We start from the raw sequence: 16,517 nt of genomic DNA on the forward strand, positions 1-16,517 counted from the left end.
TAGTAATTAAATAATATTCTCCATGGAAATCAACTTCTTATTAATAACTAGAAATGCTATTAGTCAATATCCAAAGAAGTGGAAGTGGTCGACTATATTTGAACTCATGTGCATCTAACATTGTTAAATTAAACAAAAAACACAAGGCAAAAACTATATCTTAATCTTTTTTTTTGAGAAATAGGTAGCAAGCTACCTGCTTCATTCATTAAGTCTAATGAACTGAGCATACAAGTTGGTGGCAGCTTAGGCCTCCGTGTAAGCGGCAAAAAGGTGTAAAAAAAAAAAAAAAAAAAAAGAAAAAAAAAAAAAAGGTACGTGAGGGCGTCAGAGCAATGTACTCCAATAGTTGATCAGAGCTTTGAGGCGTTCAAGAGACCCAGAAACCATGGGCGACTTTCCATTGAAAATAGAGTTGTTTCTATCTGTCCAGATTACCCACCAAGTCGCAGCCAGAAGGACCAAGCGTTGGTTTCGCAACTTGGCGACAGAAATTTCAGTACCTTTGGTTCATAGAGCTTTAGCATCACCAGTGTTGTCTACGTTTGCGTCCGGTAGTCCTCCTATACTGAGAAGAAGATACCGGACGTAAACACAGTTGTTAAAAAGGTGGTCGCAGCTTTCCGTATGAACTGCGCAGAAAGCACAGTTCTGGTCTACGTGCATGCCTCGGGTGAGCAGTCTGTCGGAGGTGGGTAGTCTATTTCTAAGGAGTAGCCAAATGAAAATTTTAATTTTAACTGGGATTTTGAGCTTCCAGATGTGCTGATTCGTCAGGACACGAAGTCCAGAATCCGTGATGAACTGGTAAAGGGATTTAACTGTGAATAGTTGGTTGGAGGTCCATCGCCCAAGTCCGGTGTGTCGCTTGGGCAGAGGCCTTGGAGCATGTCTTTAAGCATCGATACCTGTCTTCGTCTGTCGGCAGACGATGCCATCGTAAATCCCCGACAGATAAAGCGCCATCTCCACCCGCGTTGATCCCAACATTGGGAGATCCGGGCTTCTTTATTCCTGATGCTTGAAAAGATGTCCGGAAATAGAGTACGAAGTGGGGTTTCTCCTAGCCAGATATCAAACCACATCCTGATATTTCTTCCGTCCCCTAGCTCGTGGGTTACACCACAGGAAAACATGTCTCGACAGTAGAGCACGCTCTTCTACCACTGTGAATAGGGGGAAAAGGCTCTACCCTCAAGCAGCGGCTTACGTCTAACGTAGTAGAGGGATAAAATCAATTTACACCAAAGGAGGTCGAGGTTGTTAATCTTAATCTTTTACTTTGAGAAAATTGAAGTATATATTTCATTATAGAATTGAAGATAAGAAATAATACCGGATGTACAATTCACACTTGTGTCAAACTACGGTGGCACACAAGCTTAAATGATAACGACCACGAAGATAAAATACAAATACTTTACTAATTTTGATGGTAACATTAATTTGACTTGCTACATTATTTTAACAGGTCAACTTTCGAGTCAACTTGGTAGCTAGACCTTAATTTAGACCTAACTATGTGTGTACTAATTTGATCAATCTTTTCAACAGCACGAGTTGTGAAGAACATATATATAAAAAGATGTTGAAAAAGTCAGATTAAAACCGCACAATTATATAAGCACACAAAAGAATGTAAATGCATGTTCTTAATTGCTAGCTAGCTAGCAAGTCCAGTAAACTCGTTTGAATTTACATAACTATGATATTATATTACTCATTGGAATATTCATGTGTGGTGAGACATCTAATTTTGCGTTCAAGGTATTTCTTTTCGTATCCTAAGGAGCTTGCGCATACGACTCTAAGAACTAGCGTTTACTACAAAATTAACCTTGATCATCACACAACATGTGTTCACATCTAGTAGAGTTGACATGCATATATATATATATATACTTTTGATTGAATATACATGCGTAAAATTCACGACCATACATTTATCTGCCTAGTTCGATATAAAATACATTCAAATATCAATATAAAATTGCAGAGAGTTTGCATGCAAATGCTTTTGTTGAGGGTTCTCGGTATTTCTTTTTTCTTTTTTTTTTTTAAGAAACAAAAGAAAAAAAAACAAAATCTACATTGTGTATATTCGGCCATACTTTACCAGCTGAATCTTAATTTTTCATAGACAAGAGATTATTTGAGCTGCAAGTTATAGAAAGTTGTTTTAATTTTTTTTTATTCAACACTGTGGGCTGCATGTCTAAATAATGTCAATCCTTCTTTCGAGAAATTAAATTTTTGAATGGTTTATATAGGCAACATATTCAATTTGTTGAATATAAATATAAAAAAATTAGTGCTCTTAAATTAATAGCTTAAGTTTTGAAGAAAACAGTTGTTTCAATATCATAGCATCGGATCTAAACTTAAATCCCATCATATTTCTAGTTTTTTTTAAAATTTTTCATATTTAAATTCAAATTCTTATTTTGAGTTCAGAAACGAGAGAGAGTTTGGTAGCTTAAAGATTTTAAGGAAAAGTGTTTATTTACATTAGATATAGAACATAGCCAAAGAAATTAAAGGGGCTAGCTAGCTAGAGCAGTAGAAAAGTGGCTCATGTACAAGTTTATGTTGTAATTAACTACTAGTACCACTTTCTCTAGCTCCTCCTGTTCTCCTCTCTACATCTATTTATTCTCCTCTTCCCCACCCCTTAGCTACCTCCACAGCCATTTAGCCACTGTTCCTTTTCCCCCCGTAGATAAAGAAAGGAATTATCATAAGAAGCCAGTCAATGTAGGGAATGCTTGCTCATTTCTTCCTCAGTTTATATTATATTATGTCCTTTGTTTTTTATATCCCTTTGTCTTCCATCCCTTTTATAATATTTCTATCAATATTATTCTCCTCACAGTACTCCTCCTCTCTCCTTCCTTCCTCCCTCCTTCCTACTCCCATCATTCTAACCCAATTATGACAGCATAGAGAGAGAGAGAGAGAGAGAGAGAGAGAGAGAGAGAGAGAGAGGTGGCTAAGAGAGGAATATGGTAGGAGAGAAGAAGGGGGAGGTGGTGGAAATCTTTGAAGATGAGGAGGAGAAGAGCGCGGAGAGTAGGCGATCTCCGAAGCGGAAGAGGACGCCGCCCGCGGGGCTTGACCTAAATGAAGAGGTCGGCGAGAGCGAGGAGGGAGGAGGGGTCGAGGGCTGTGACGAGGGAGAAGATGAAGATGGGGGTAGCACCACCGAAGTCGCGGGCGGAGGGAGCTCAAGCAATAACAGCAGCACCAACGACAAGAGCTGCGGCAATAACAGCGAGAAGAACGGCGACGGTGAGGCTGAGGGGGGCGGTGAGCGGCCCTCTGTGCGGCAGTACGTCCGGTCCAAGATGCCCAGATTGCGTTGGACCCCCGATCTCCATCTCGCTTTCGTCCATGCTGTCGAGCGGCTCGGGGGACAAGAGAGTAAGCCTAAGATCTTTATTTCCTCTTCTCAATGATTATTATTTGAAGTTTTTGAGAAGGAAATGGTTGTTAGTAAAGTGATTATAAATTTAGTCCAACATATGTCCTAATATTTATTTCTTTCCCTATATATATATATATATATATATATATATATATATATATATATATATATATAGATCTTCTCTTGATCAATTGCTTCTTTCTTCTTTGTATTTGGATCAGATGTACAGAAGCAAGAAGCTCGACGATTCCGGACAAGAGAAATCAGGATTTTCTTCAGGTTTGAGCATCACTTCACAATTCTCACTTGTTAATTCTCAGTTTCTATCACACTGAAACTCTTTTACGGCTATGCAACAATTAAGCTTTATAGGACCACCATGATCCTTTTTCATGTTCTACTTAAATGAATCTAGCAATAGTTTTTTTAGGCCCATATACCATCTAATAACTAACTAAAGACAATGGTCAAAGAGCCTAGAAATTTCCATTTAATTGTTTTCTCTGAAGAAAAAGAAAAGAAAGTAAAGGAGTTTTCATATACATGAATAGTGTTTTTTTTCCTTGATACAGTTATATCATCACCCATGGATTTGCATCTAAGAAGAGGTGGTTACCCACATGAGATGTTCTATCAAAGAACAGGTTCGCCGCTACACTCGTTCGGGATAAAGAATGGGAGCTTCTTCTCATCAACAGGTATTAATGAGACCAACCGACTTTATGGCGATCTTTTTCTCCGACCGCACACTCAGAGGCCATTTGATTTCAAGAGCAGCAATTTCAGGTAACGCACAAACCAAGCAGCATGAAGAAGAAGACTTGGCTCATAAACCCTAACCCTTCTGATTGCTATACTGTAATATTTGTTTCATAGCAGTAGGCATCAAGAATGGGCTTTTAACCAGCAAGCAGCAGCGCGAGCCGGTAGTTCAATCAAATATCAAAGCCCAGCAAAAGGGTTAATACATGACATGATCTTTGCGAAGGATGCGAAGCCGACAACCTCACATCTGTTCGATGTGAGGGATGTGATTGCTGGAAACAGGAATCAAACTCTATCACAACAAATCCTCGAGGAAAGAAGGCAGTCCCTCTCCAAGGTTTTCCCAGTGGATCAATTCTCTACTGAAGGGAATAACAGTTACTATCATCGCAACTACAATAGTTCTACTCACTCCAACTCATCAGATCCTGTGGTTATCAATGAGAGACTAAAGCCTCAATTTGAAGACCCATTTAGAATTCAGGTATCCTCATCAACTCTAACATTGTGAAACAACTGTTATTCTCTAAAAAGCTTAAACTGTTAAACATTAATATCCTATTATTATTATTAACTAGCTTGAAAAGATTTAAAAGTCAGGATCTCCTCCTCTGCCGCAATGTAAAAGCATTAGAAAATGGTGTTTCATTATTTTATATTCAATAGAAAATACCATGCACTGTGATGTCAACTGATTAATATTAATTACTAGTGAAATGAGAAGATCCTAATAGTATTGCTTTATGATTTTGGTGGTGCAGATAGAGAGACAAGGAGAAAACAAATACATGAACAGCCTAGACGACATGTTTGAGAGAAGAGAGAACCCTACAAGAGAAGCGAAGAAGATGAAGATGACAACATTAATGGAGAGGGATAGAGAACCCAACTTGAAGCTAAGCTTGAGCCCCATCACAGTGGATGATCATGGAGCTAATGAAAGAAAGGGGACCGAGATCGAGGAAGAGGTCGATAGCGCACTCTCACTGTCTCTCTCACTTCCTACGAGCCTCATGCAGCATCAAGAAACTGAGAAGAGAAATGTTCAGTTGTCAGAAAGAGGCAGTAGCAACAACAACAAGGCCAATGTAGGGATGAGTACTTTAGATCTGACCATGTCAATTGGAGCATTGGAGTGAGATCTTTCAAGTACTTGTTTCGAGGCTTTTTGAAGTGTTGCAACTGAAATAAGGTCTAATCAGCCTAATTGAGACCAAGATTTACATTTAGTAGCCAGAGTTTAATTTACTTGTCATCATGAGTGCCATATGGTTATCTTAATTAATTTATTTTATTGTCATAAAAATTGATATTTTAGATATTTAACCATGCATCTACATATTATTGATACTTATACCTAGATATAAAAAGACTACATGATAATCTAGACCTTGCCATGACAATATTTTAACCCCCAAGAAAAAGATAAAGTAGCTGATCATAACTTACTGCGTTCATTAAATTTATCTTTTCACTTAATTTAAATATATATAATGTGTATTTTGTACGCACCCTTTCTGCCAATATGTATACTAAATGCATATATGTATGATATGATGTAAGCATGCGTCTGTGCGTGTGCGCTAATTAATTTGTGATTCTCACTTTTATTTTTTTTTAATTTTTTTTTTTTTGAGAGATAGATAGCACACTAGCCGTTTCGTTTATTTCATTTAGAAATAAACTTAGCTGGAAATGTGAATCAACTAGGATTTGAACTTGGGATCTCGGGTACCAACCACCAAGCTCTTTGTCACTTGCTCTAGGGACGGTCGGTTTCTCACATTTATTGATATAGAGAACTTGGCATCATTTTATATTGTTATTATAAATTGAAAAGCTTACAAAAATTGGATATAAATATAAGACGAGTATAAAACAAAATTTTCCTACATTTGAAGATGTTTTTTTTTTAGAGAAGGGTAGCACGCTACCCGCTTTATTCAGTAAGAAAGTGAATTAAGCTACATCGGTAAGGCAGCAAGGCCTCGGCGAGAAATGGATCGAAGACGAAAAAAAAAAAAAACAGTCAGTCGGGGGTAAGAGTCTTACATTTGAAGATGTTAGGCGGAAGAATGTAGATGCAAATAAATAGGATTGTCCTTAATTTTTAATATATATATATAAGATTGTCTTAGTGGTTAGATTTAACAATTTGATTCAATCACTGATCATAACTAGCGCAGTTGGCTAAGATCTTGATGGTTGGTATTTGAGATTCCAAATTTAAAATTTAGTTGATTAATATTTCTAGTTGAGTTTTTTTTTAAAAAAAATGAACAAAACAGATAGCATGCTACCTCTCTCAAGAAAAAAAAAAAAAAATGGTTCCATCATCTTGGGTTCTGTTCTTAGATCAATTTCATTCAAGTTTGTATTCTAATAGGTTGATTGGACTTCGCAGGAAGGTCTATTAAGATCAGACTCGTAGATGCATAGACACATATGCATTCGTAAGTATAGATATTAGAAGCACTATAATAGCTTAAAGTTAGAGAATAATGCTTTGTTTTTTCTCATATGATATAAACTGGTCATGAGTTCCAATCTTTCCGACTTTCAAAGAAATTTTATTTTCTTCTGTTTAATTCAAGTATACACCTTTGGTTTATAAAATCACATACACACACTAACAGATTTTTTATAAAATACAATGCCTCCTAAACCATTAGTCACCGCTGTAAAATGTTAGCAACATATTACTTCTTTTCTATTTAACATTTTCACCTACCTTTTTGAATAAAATTGTTATTATTTCGATCATAATTCATTATTACATAGTAACGAGATTCAATAAATCTATTCATAAACATCAAAATCAGCTTTACTGATAATATCACCATTCCCGTGAATCAGGTAGAAAAAGTTGTCTAACTTCTTTGTGTGTGCGTGTGTGTGTGAGAGAGAGAGAGAGAGAGAGAGAGAGAGAGAGAGAGAGAGAGAGAGAGAGAGAGAGAGGGATGGATTAGTGTTTGGTAGGATGAACCTTTAGATGTGGGAAGGTTTAGTTGATAACAAGTCCTTGTCAGTGAAGTCCTCCACAGTTTAAAACACAACCAACCACACTTAACAAGGAAGGATTGTCTTCCTATTAGGGCATGAAATTCTAAGGTGGGTCACAGATCTCGCTGGCCTTCAGCAACTTATGCCCAGAAAAAAAAACTACTTCCTTGACTTGGGAGCAAACTAAAATTCTCTAGAGAGTTTCTTACACCATGCATGTGTTATAAGAAGGGATTGAAAGTCCTCCCTCTCATTAATTAATGCTGTGAATTGTTGCTATCATCAACTTGTTAAAATATGCGAAATAATCATTTTGCTCCCAAACTTAATTAATTTAAAGTGTTAGAGAATAATATTTTTAATATTTTGAATTCAATACTCCGCTAATTAAATGAAGCAAGGAGGCAAGGGGGCCAGTATCCAACTTGCTATATCCTTTGCCAATACCATATTAAAGGATGTGAAATAATTGTTTATCTCTAAAAATTTAAACTTAAATAATAGTATTTTAATTTTTTTTATAAATATAACACAATTTTTTTTTAAAAAAAAACATAACTTTTAAGTCGAAATAGCAGTAATTGATTTGACAATAGGGATTGAGAACACTAGCTGAATAAAGCACATCCATCTGAGTCCTTTTTTTTTTTTTTCTTTTCTGACTGTAGAACACATGGTGATTCTCCCTCTATAAAATTTTTACACATAGCGCGCTGCGTACAAAAATGTTTAGTTTTCACTATGATCATGCTATTTTCTTCATCCTTGATTTGCTTCATGCACAACTAAGAATGACGATTTAATTGCGATTAAAATACTAATGCAATAGTGTACATCCTCTTCATAATTTTAGAGCTTGTTAATTTGACCTAGCTGCAGTCTCTAAAAGCTTATGGGCTAAAAAGCGTCGCTGTTGACCGCTTTTTCTATAATGCTATTTAATTTATATTAACAACTTCTTTATCATAAATTTTAATAATATTTATAAATTTTAAATCAAAATTTCTTCTAGTATCCCAGAAGTTCGTGTCATCTATTCAGCTCCATGTGCACAACAACAAAGTCTAAATATAAACTTCGTACCACAAGTGCACGGGTTTTACTTAAAAAATGTAAACACATATATGACTCCGATTGCTTCTGAAAATGTAAACTTTTCCATCATTGTTAGAAAAATTTAAATACAGGGAAATATTAATTAATAATAACATTACATAACACGAAAAAGAAACAAGGTATTTAATTTAAATGGTGTCACGTGTTGAGTTGGTGTGTATATATAGAGAGAGAGAGAGAGAGAGTCTGCTATGATGCTTTTAAAAACGCAAAGTATTTTATTCTTATAATTTTTCCATCGTTAGATTTACTTTTTTGATCATTTTCATTCGTTAGACCATACTATTCAAATAATTACTCACTCAACCCTAAAAGACCACTACTATTATTCTATCGTATTTCATTTATATATATATATTACTTCATATTATATATATTTAGTATATATAGGTAGCTGGTATCTTCGGTAGGTGAGGGCTCCGTGCTCCAAGTGTTTTTAATGATGCGGGTTCTAAATCGAGTCGAGGCTCGCGACTCCGGTACTATAGTCTTGTTTTCGATCTGTAGGGTGTTCATATCACGATCCAACCGTTAAATATGATCTAAGGTATATGAATGTTCTTAGCGCAATAAATTTTGTTTTTTTGACATGATTTACTAGTAATAACTATGTCAGAATGGACAATGAAAATTAAATATCTTTAAAATTTGAGCATAGGACTTTTAAATTCAAAATCAAGAATGTTAACCTTAATCTAGATAGTTTAAAGTATTTTCTATCAAACTTTAAAGAAATTTAGATTCTTCTACACCGTTAAACTCCAAACTCGCCATAGTAGCCATTGAAAATTGACAATTTTGAAATGGTTTGATCATAAAGTAAACTATGTCGAAAAAATATAAAATTTTATTTCTAAAACTTTAAATACCCTAGATCAGTTTTAACGGTGTGGATCGTTGATTTGAACACCCTAAGATTGAAAATGAGATTATAGTACCGGAGCCCCGATAGTATAAATAGTATAGAAGACTATATATATATATATATATATATATATATATCCGCATTATGCGCCTCAACCATAAGAATTTTCGTGGCCATGCATGCATCACCAGGCACTGCACGTGACGTATGATTCGAAAGAGACACCAAATTTTACTTTATGTAGTGAAATATACTCACATGAATAGATACTTTGCTCACGTTTTAAAGATATGAAAAAGTTTTATTTTTCGCTTTTGTTTCATGTAGATTTGATGACTTAACCCTAGAGTAGTTGGTGTCTTTCAATTCACACTTTGATTAAGAGAAAAAAAAAATCAAATAAAAAAATTTGGTCTGTTTTGGTTTAAACTTTTATTCTGTTTCATTCCCAAAATATTAAATTATCATCTTTTTGCTTGAATTCAGTTTGCGAAGCTCTATGGATACGGGATTTTGCAAAGACCAAAATCCATTTTTTTATGGATTTGGCAAATAGACCCACTTTTTCTATTACCTTTTTCTTTTTGCAGACAAATCAGATTTGTATTATTCTATCCTCGTTACGCATCTCAAAGTTGTTGTTTTTTTTTTTTTGAGAGATAGGTAGCACGCTACCCGCTTCATTTATTTCATTTAGAAATAAACTTAGTTGGAAATGTGAATCAACTAGGATTCGAACTTGGGTCTCGGGTACCAACCACCAAGCACTTTGCCACTTGCTCTAGGGACGGTCGGTGCATCTCAAAGTTGTTGATGTAAGTAGAGATATGGGTTAAAGAAATGCTACTGTATATTCAATAATTGGTGTGAATGTTACAACCATCCAAATGTGAAATTTTAATTTTTGGATGGATAGGATGTTAGGTTTAAACCAATCTTAATTTTGAGAGTACATATAACATTGTATGAAAAAAAATTAGTTCTTTTTTTAAAAAGATAGGTAGCATGCTACTCATTGTTTTTAGAAAATAAAAAATGAGAATTAATTAGGATTTGAATTTGAAACCGTAGATATCAATCATCAAACTATTTGCCACTTATGCTAGAAATAATTAATATATATATGTATAGTCCTTGAATGAATATGACGTAAGATTTATACCAAACTTTCAAGTATACCAATAGCACTGCTCTTATGCAGCTTGCAAAAATAATGAAAAAAAATAGAAGTTGCATACGGGACGTGACACGAATGGATGCTCATACAATAATGGATAAGTAAGGTTTAGAGGAACAAAAATTAATGACAAAAAAAAATCTGATATATATATATATTGAATTAGGCTAGAATATTATTAATAGCACCAAGTCATTAGTGCTACTAGGTTTTGGTCCTTGAATAAAGAAATGTTCGGTTATGATGATTGCAGTTTCCTAGAGTTTAGTAGTGGTTGGTGGGATAGTATCACTACAACAAAAATGGTCTATAGCGACACTTTTAAATATAGGTACATGTCAAAAAAGTGCTGCTAGCTAAAATTACCGACACTTTTAAAAAGTGTTGCTATATATGGGGTCGCTAGGTATATAGTGACAGTTAAAGAGTATTGCTATAATCTAAAAGAGTGCTGCTAATTTACCAACACTTATTTAAGCATTTAGTAATCGCCGAAACTCTATCTCGTTGGCTGCGGTGGCGGAGGAGGACGACAGTAAAGGCTCTTCGTCTAGAATTTCAGTGGATTGAGTGAAGAGAGAAGAAAAGATGGTAATTGATTTTTCTTTTTTTTTTCTTTTCTGTTTGTAATCGGGCCAAATGGACTGGGTGTGGTGGGTTGAGTAGAGTAATCTTTTATTTTTGGTTGGATTGGGCCTTATATTTAGCCATTTATATGTGCTTTTAAGTTTTAGCTAATAGGACACTTACTCAAAAGTGTCCAGACATATGTCCCTATAACTAATTCTGTTGTAGTGTTATATCTAACGGTGAAATTGTTAACTGATAATCTAACGCCAGAAACTTTGATAGTACTAAGTTTTTATGCTATTAATAACATTATAACTAGACTTATATATACAGAGAGAGTAGGCAAAACTAAAAATATTTGTGATTCCTTTTGATATCATGGTGGAAACGAATTTATAACACGCAATCGCTGGTCGATTGGTGTCATCGGGGTTCCGTGTGGTGCCATATTCGGTGATTTTAGTCTGCCCCTTTCTTGGCTGATTTCGTCAAACCTGCTTGGGCGGAGGTGTATAGTGAGGTTACGGCCGAACCCAAAAAAAACAAAAAACAAAAAACCAAAACAACAACGCAGCAGCAACAAATATATTATATTAATTCTTTTTTTTCTTCTTCTTCCTCTTCTATTATCTAATATATATATATATTATATATATTATTATAATATTATATATAATATATATATATATATATATATAGTATATATAAGTATACACTCACAATGTCCATGGGGATTCTAGGTCTTACTGGCCATTTCCGCCCTCCCGATTTTCAATCTGATCAGTGTGCCTTCATTGAACCCTTATTTGGGCCGTGCCCACTAGATAAATCTTATCGCCAGGTCCGAACTCATTAATTTATCGTGAAACCCTTCACTGTGCCGGCGCCGGTGGCTCGGAGATCTTGGCCTATCCCTCCAACAACCATTCGAGAACGTTAATTGCACGAATCTTAAAGTTACGTGAATGGCCTATGATGATCTCAATAGCGTACTGTACGCCTGTTTCTTTTGCAATGAAAGAGAAGTTTCTGTCGGTGTGTATTTAGCCGCACATTTTTGTATTGTCTGTGTTTTGTTTTTTTTTTTTTTTTTTTTTTTTTTTTTTTTTTTTTTTTTTTTTTTTTTCTTTTCTGCAGCTTTTGCCCGTGAAATTTTTTTTTTCTCAGTTACTGTTGATCAAAGTTCATGATTCTCTACTCGATGTAGTAAAATAATTTGTGTCATCAGTTCTTGATCAAATCTCTGTCCATGTATTTGCCATATTTACAGGTAAAGAACTACTACTCAGAGCTCTTTGTTGCAATAATACTGTTTCTTGGTTCATGAGCATGAGGCATTTATCATTTATTATCAGTGGTAGAGATTAAACTGCGTATTTGATCACATTAACATAGGAGATCGAAAATGCTCTGCGATACCTGAACTGTTTTGGCTTTTCCTTTTCTGTTCACTTGCATACTTCGCCTTTATCTCTTTTATACTTCACATGTGAAGTATGATTCAGGTTATAAGGATATCTTGTCGATTGCCCTTTGATAATTGTATCATCATGTAATTCGGCTTAATTAATACTACTTTGCCATCTCCGTGTCCGTGTAGAAATTCCGAATTCCGAAGTTGTTGTTTTCATCTGTCACAAGGGATCTGTAAAGAGTTACGCACGAGATTTCAATCATGTGAAAACATTTGACAGAGGCTGATATTACTCATCATTATATTCGTTTTCGTCATCATAAATAAACCTCGGAGGGTCAAGAATGTGATTTTTAACTGTCACAGATAATGGCAGATTTTGCAGTGAGTGCAAATGGCTCACTTCGAACGAAATTCTTCCAAACTCGCATAATACTCGACCAAATCGGTGATATATTCAGTCTTGGAATGATAATATGTGAGCTTCATGCTCTAATTCGGCCATGTGACGGCACAAATCCAAGTTTCTTTTCCTTTCTCCACAGTGCATTATACTGGGGGAATCACGAGCTTAGAACACAACCTAATGCTTGATTATTGTTGCTCTGGAAATTCCTGATGATCCTTTAGCAGCTTTTTAAGGTTCTTACATTCGGAACTGTTCATGTTTTGCTCTGCATGAGAATGCTAATATAGGATTCTGACACGCAGATGCAGCTTGATTCATCGGAAATATTGCAGCAAGCAAGCCTTGCAATTGATCATGCTGCAACGACACTGCAAGCATTGCGGCACGTTTTGTTTATTTAACACCTGTCCAAATTCTTACAGCATATACAGAGGTAACAGATATTTATCCAACTTACAAATATTCTGTTGCTTATCAGAGCTATTGTCAGTTTTGATACAGCAAATTGTGCTATAGAGCTTACTCTTGCTAACATTAGGCTAGACAACAATCATGTAATAGTTCAGATATGCAGCGAAGCATCACGTTCCAACCCTTTTTATTACTCGAGAAAAAGGCACAACAAGAACTCAAAAGTAGTGTTTGTTCTCTTATACAAACATGTAGATATACCTATATATATATATCTCGGACATCATTAGCATCTCCAGCAGCTATTGTAAAATTACTGGACTAGTTTCACGCAATTTTACCTAATCAGGAATCCTTCGGCTGTTCAACGCCTCCTCGAAGCGGCTACACGAATCGACCCTCATCTCGGTGCTCATGTCGTTCTCCGGCGCGGGGTAGTAGTCCTCCCGCAGCTGCACGTCCCGCAAGTTGGGCATCAAGAGGAAGAACCTCATGAAGTGCTCGTGCGTAGTTCCGTGAATGAAGAGCTTGCGCAGGGTGGTGCACCCTTGTATCAGCCCCGTGGCCGGGAGTGAGAGGCTCCTCTGGTTCACCTCCCGATCCTGCGGGGGCCAGTAGTCGAGCTCGTAGAGGTTCAGCCCGCCGATCCCGTGGAGGTAGAACCGCTCCCACAAGCTCAAATCCATCTGGCCGCTGGGCGCGGTCAGCGCGTACCCGATCGCCTCCCCGCAGTCCAGCTTCATTTTGGTCAGCTTCGGGTACTGGACGAGGGAGCTCAGCCCGAAGCCCTGATCCGCGGGCCTGACGCACGACCGGCAGTCGCCTTCGATCTTTATGCATATCTCCTCCAGCTCGGGGCAGCTGCCGAGCCCCGCATTCCCGAGCGGGGTGAGCACTTCCCCCGCCGGCAGCCAGAGCGACAGGTACCGCAGCCGGTCCCATTCCCGATACCACGGATAAGTATAAGCGCAGTCGACGCCGCCGCCGTTCGCGGCGTGATCGAATTCGAATTCGAATTCGAATTCGTATTCGTATTCGTCGCCGCCCTCTTCGCTGCACCTGCGCTTCTTGCGGCCGGCCGACCGATGATCCTCCGGATCAAATTCGTCGACCTCGGAGCCGCCATTCGCAGCTTCCGGGGCCCCCTCTTCGTCCGGGGGAAGGTGCGGCGGCGGCACCTCGGGTTCGTGATCGGGATCGGGCCAGACGCAGTCGACGTGGAGGCGCTCGATGCGGTCGCGGAGCGGATCGAGCGCGCGGAGCGACCTGGGGGCGTCGAGGAGCGCGCAGCTGGAAATTCTGACCTCCTTGAGAGTGGAGCGGAGGGCGGCGGCCAGCTTCCTGAGGCCGGCCTCGGTGACGAGGGGGCAGCCGCGGATCTCGAAGCTGGAGAGGCGGCGGCAGCCGCGGGCGACGGCGGCGAGGGCGGAGTCGGTGAGGTCGGGGCAGTCCTGGACGCAGAGGGACTGGAGGGCGCCGCAGACGGCGACGCCGTCGAGGTGGAGCCAGGCGGCGTTGCAGATGCCGTGGAAGCGGCCGAGCCGGAGGGCGCGGATGCGGGGGCACCTGCGGGCGAGGGCCTCGAGCGCGGGGCCGGCGCCGCGGACGCTGTGGCGGAGGTCGAGGGCGAGGTCCTCGAGGGCCGGGAGCGCGGCGAAGAGGGCCTCGAGGCCGGCGGGGGTGATCCGGGCGTCGTCGGCGTCGGCGTCGGCGTCGTGGTCGCGGGCGGAGGGGTCGAGGAGGTGGAGGAGGGAGAGGCGGGGGCAGTTGGCGGCGAGGGAGAGGAGGGCGGCGTCGCCGACGAAGTCGAGGAAGCGGGGGTTGAAGACGCAGGGGGCGCGGAGGTGGCGGAGGTTGGGGCAGGCGGCGGAGAGGGCGGAGAGCTCGGAGGCGCGGAAGCCGTCGGAGGCGGAGGCGAGGAGGAGGTCGAGGCGGGTGAGGGCGGCGGCGGCGGCGGGGTGGGCGAGGAGGGCCGGGGCGACGTCGTCGGTCCAGCAGTAGAACTCGGAGAGGTCGAGGGCTTCGAGGGCCGGGCAGGCGGCGAGCAGCGGGGCCAGGTCGGACCCGGGCGGGTGGTCGGGGCGGCGGTGCCAGCGCACGAGCTTGGCGCGGCGGAGGCGGGGCCAGAGCGGCGCGAGGGCTCGCAGGGCGGAGGGGTCGCGCGCGTAGACGGTGAGGGAGGCGACGTTGGGGAAGGCGAGGGCGAGGGGTTGGGGTTGGGCTTGGAAGGAGGGGTGGCCGTGGCCCCAGGGCGAGAGCAGGGAGAGGTCGAGGTGGGCGACGTTGGGGAAGAAGGTCGGGATCAGCCAGGGGCTGCGCGCGTGCCCGCGCAGGGCCAGCGAGCGCCGCGTCTGCCGCTCCAGGGACCGCCACTGCCGGCACACCAGCGACATGGCGTTGCGCGACCGCACGTCCCGCACCAGCGACAGCACCTGCACCACCACCGGCTCCGGCAGGTCCTGCATCTGCGTCCCCCTCTCCGCCCCCGCCACCATCACACCGAATTCCCAATTATTCACCTTAATTAATTAGCCGACCTGCTCTGCTCTGCTCTGTTCTCCTCTGTTCTGCTCTGCTGGAGGAGAGGAGGGCGGGCTATTGAGAAGGTGGTGGTGGTAGTAGGAATAGTAGTAGGAATAGGAATAGTAGTACTTAGAGATCACAGTAGAGAAGAGTTGGGAGGAGGCGAAAGAAGAGGAAGAGGGGAGCGAGCCCGATCGAAACAGGGCTCTTTCCACTTTCTTCTTCCTTCCGACTTTCTTTCTTTCTTTCTTTCTTCGACCGGCTCTGGGCCGTCGACAAACTCCTGCCTGCACCGGGAGTACAATTACCTCTCCTACTCCGCAATCCTAAAATTTTGTCGTAGAAAATTTGAAGCAGAAAATCTTAACTTATTTGATACGTCGCGTGGTGGTGACTATTCAATGAACCGGATATTTATTTAAGATAATAGTTAAACAGACCCTTTCTTTTGTCGGTAAATAAAATATTTTTTTTATTTGTCACTATTAATTAGTGAAATTATCTGATGTATTAATTATATTTTTTTCAAAACTTCACTTATTTTAATCTATAATTTAATTAGATGATGCAAATCATGTTTGTCGAATTGTACTTTTTTTTTTTTGAAAAAAAAATATAGTATTTTATTCGCTTTATTCAGTTGAAATTATTTTTAAAAATTATGTTGCCAAACATAAGTTATATATAAATACACTCGGTGCATGCGAGAGTTCCTTCTGGGAATCAATCTGTCAGAGAGAGTCGCAAAAATCGAAGTAGGCGGATCAAAGCCACGATAGATTATTAACTCATACGCTTGACAATACGTAAAGAACGCTAATTATTTTTAACTTAATAATT

General features: G+C 39.9%; 3 protein-coding genes across 4 annotated transcripts; 2 read left to right on the top strand and 1 right to left on the bottom strand.

Moving 5' to 3' along the window:
• Positions 2,740 to 3,455, top strand: LOC109716614 (transcription factor LUX). Its single transcript, XM_020242150.1, has one exon. The coding sequence runs from the start codon at positions 3,003 to 3,005 to the stop codon at positions 3,453 to 3,455; it is 453 nt and encodes a 150-aa protein (XP_020097739.1). The 5' UTR covers positions 2,740 to 3,002.
• On the top strand, positions 3,617 to 5,543 carry LOC109716685. 2 transcript variants are annotated; one of them, XM_020242231.1, is made up of 4 exons: positions 3,617 to 3,703; positions 3,997 to 4,210; positions 4,301 to 4,673; positions 4,951 to 5,543. In XM_020242231.1, exons 1-4 carry the CDS (start codon positions 3,646 to 3,648, stop codon positions 5,326 to 5,328), a joined length of 1,023 nt encoding a protein of 340 aa, XP_020097820.1. In that variant the 5' UTR covers positions 3,617 to 3,645; the 3' UTR covers positions 5,329 to 5,543. The 2 variants fall into 2 exon arrangements, with proteins under 2 accessions (XP_020097820.1, XP_020097821.1); XM_020242232.1 differs by having other exon boundaries at positions 4,304 to 4,673.
• Positions 13,299 to 15,975, bottom strand: LOC109716452 (F-box/LRR-repeat MAX2 homolog). Its single transcript, XM_020241915.1, has one exon. It carries the CDS (start codon positions 15,647 to 15,649, stop codon positions 13,496 to 13,498), a length of 2,154 nt encoding a protein of 717 aa, XP_020097504.1. The 5' UTR covers positions 15,650 to 15,975; the 3' UTR covers positions 13,299 to 13,495.

The sequence above is a fragment of the Ananas comosus genome, linkage group 10 (genome assembly GCF_001540865.1).
Source record: "Ananas comosus cultivar F153 linkage group 10, ASM154086v1, whole genome shotgun sequence".
Taxonomy (NCBI): domain Eukaryota; kingdom Viridiplantae; phylum Streptophyta; class Magnoliopsida; order Poales; family Bromeliaceae; genus Ananas; species Ananas comosus.

Coding starts and splice junctions, on each gene's coding strand:
- LOC109716685 (XM_020242231.1), top strand. CDS start 3,646: ATGTACAGAAGCAAGAAGCTCGACGATTCCGGACAAGAGAAATCAGGA. Junction 3,704..3,996: donor GAAATCAGGATTTTCTTCAG/GTTTGAGCATCA, acceptor TCCTTGATACAG/TTATATCATCACCCATGGAT. Junction 4,674..4,950: donor AAGACCCATTTAGAATTCAG/GTATCCTCATCA, acceptor TTGGTGGTGCAG/ATAGAGAGACAAGGAGAAAA.
- LOC109716452 (XM_020241915.1), bottom strand. CDS start 15,649: ATGGTGGCGGGGGCGGAGAGGGGGACGCAGATGCAGGACCTGCCGGAG.
- LOC109716614 (XM_020242150.1), top strand. CDS start 3,003: ATGGTAGGAGAGAAGAAGGGGGAGGTGGTGGAAATCTTTGAAGATGAG.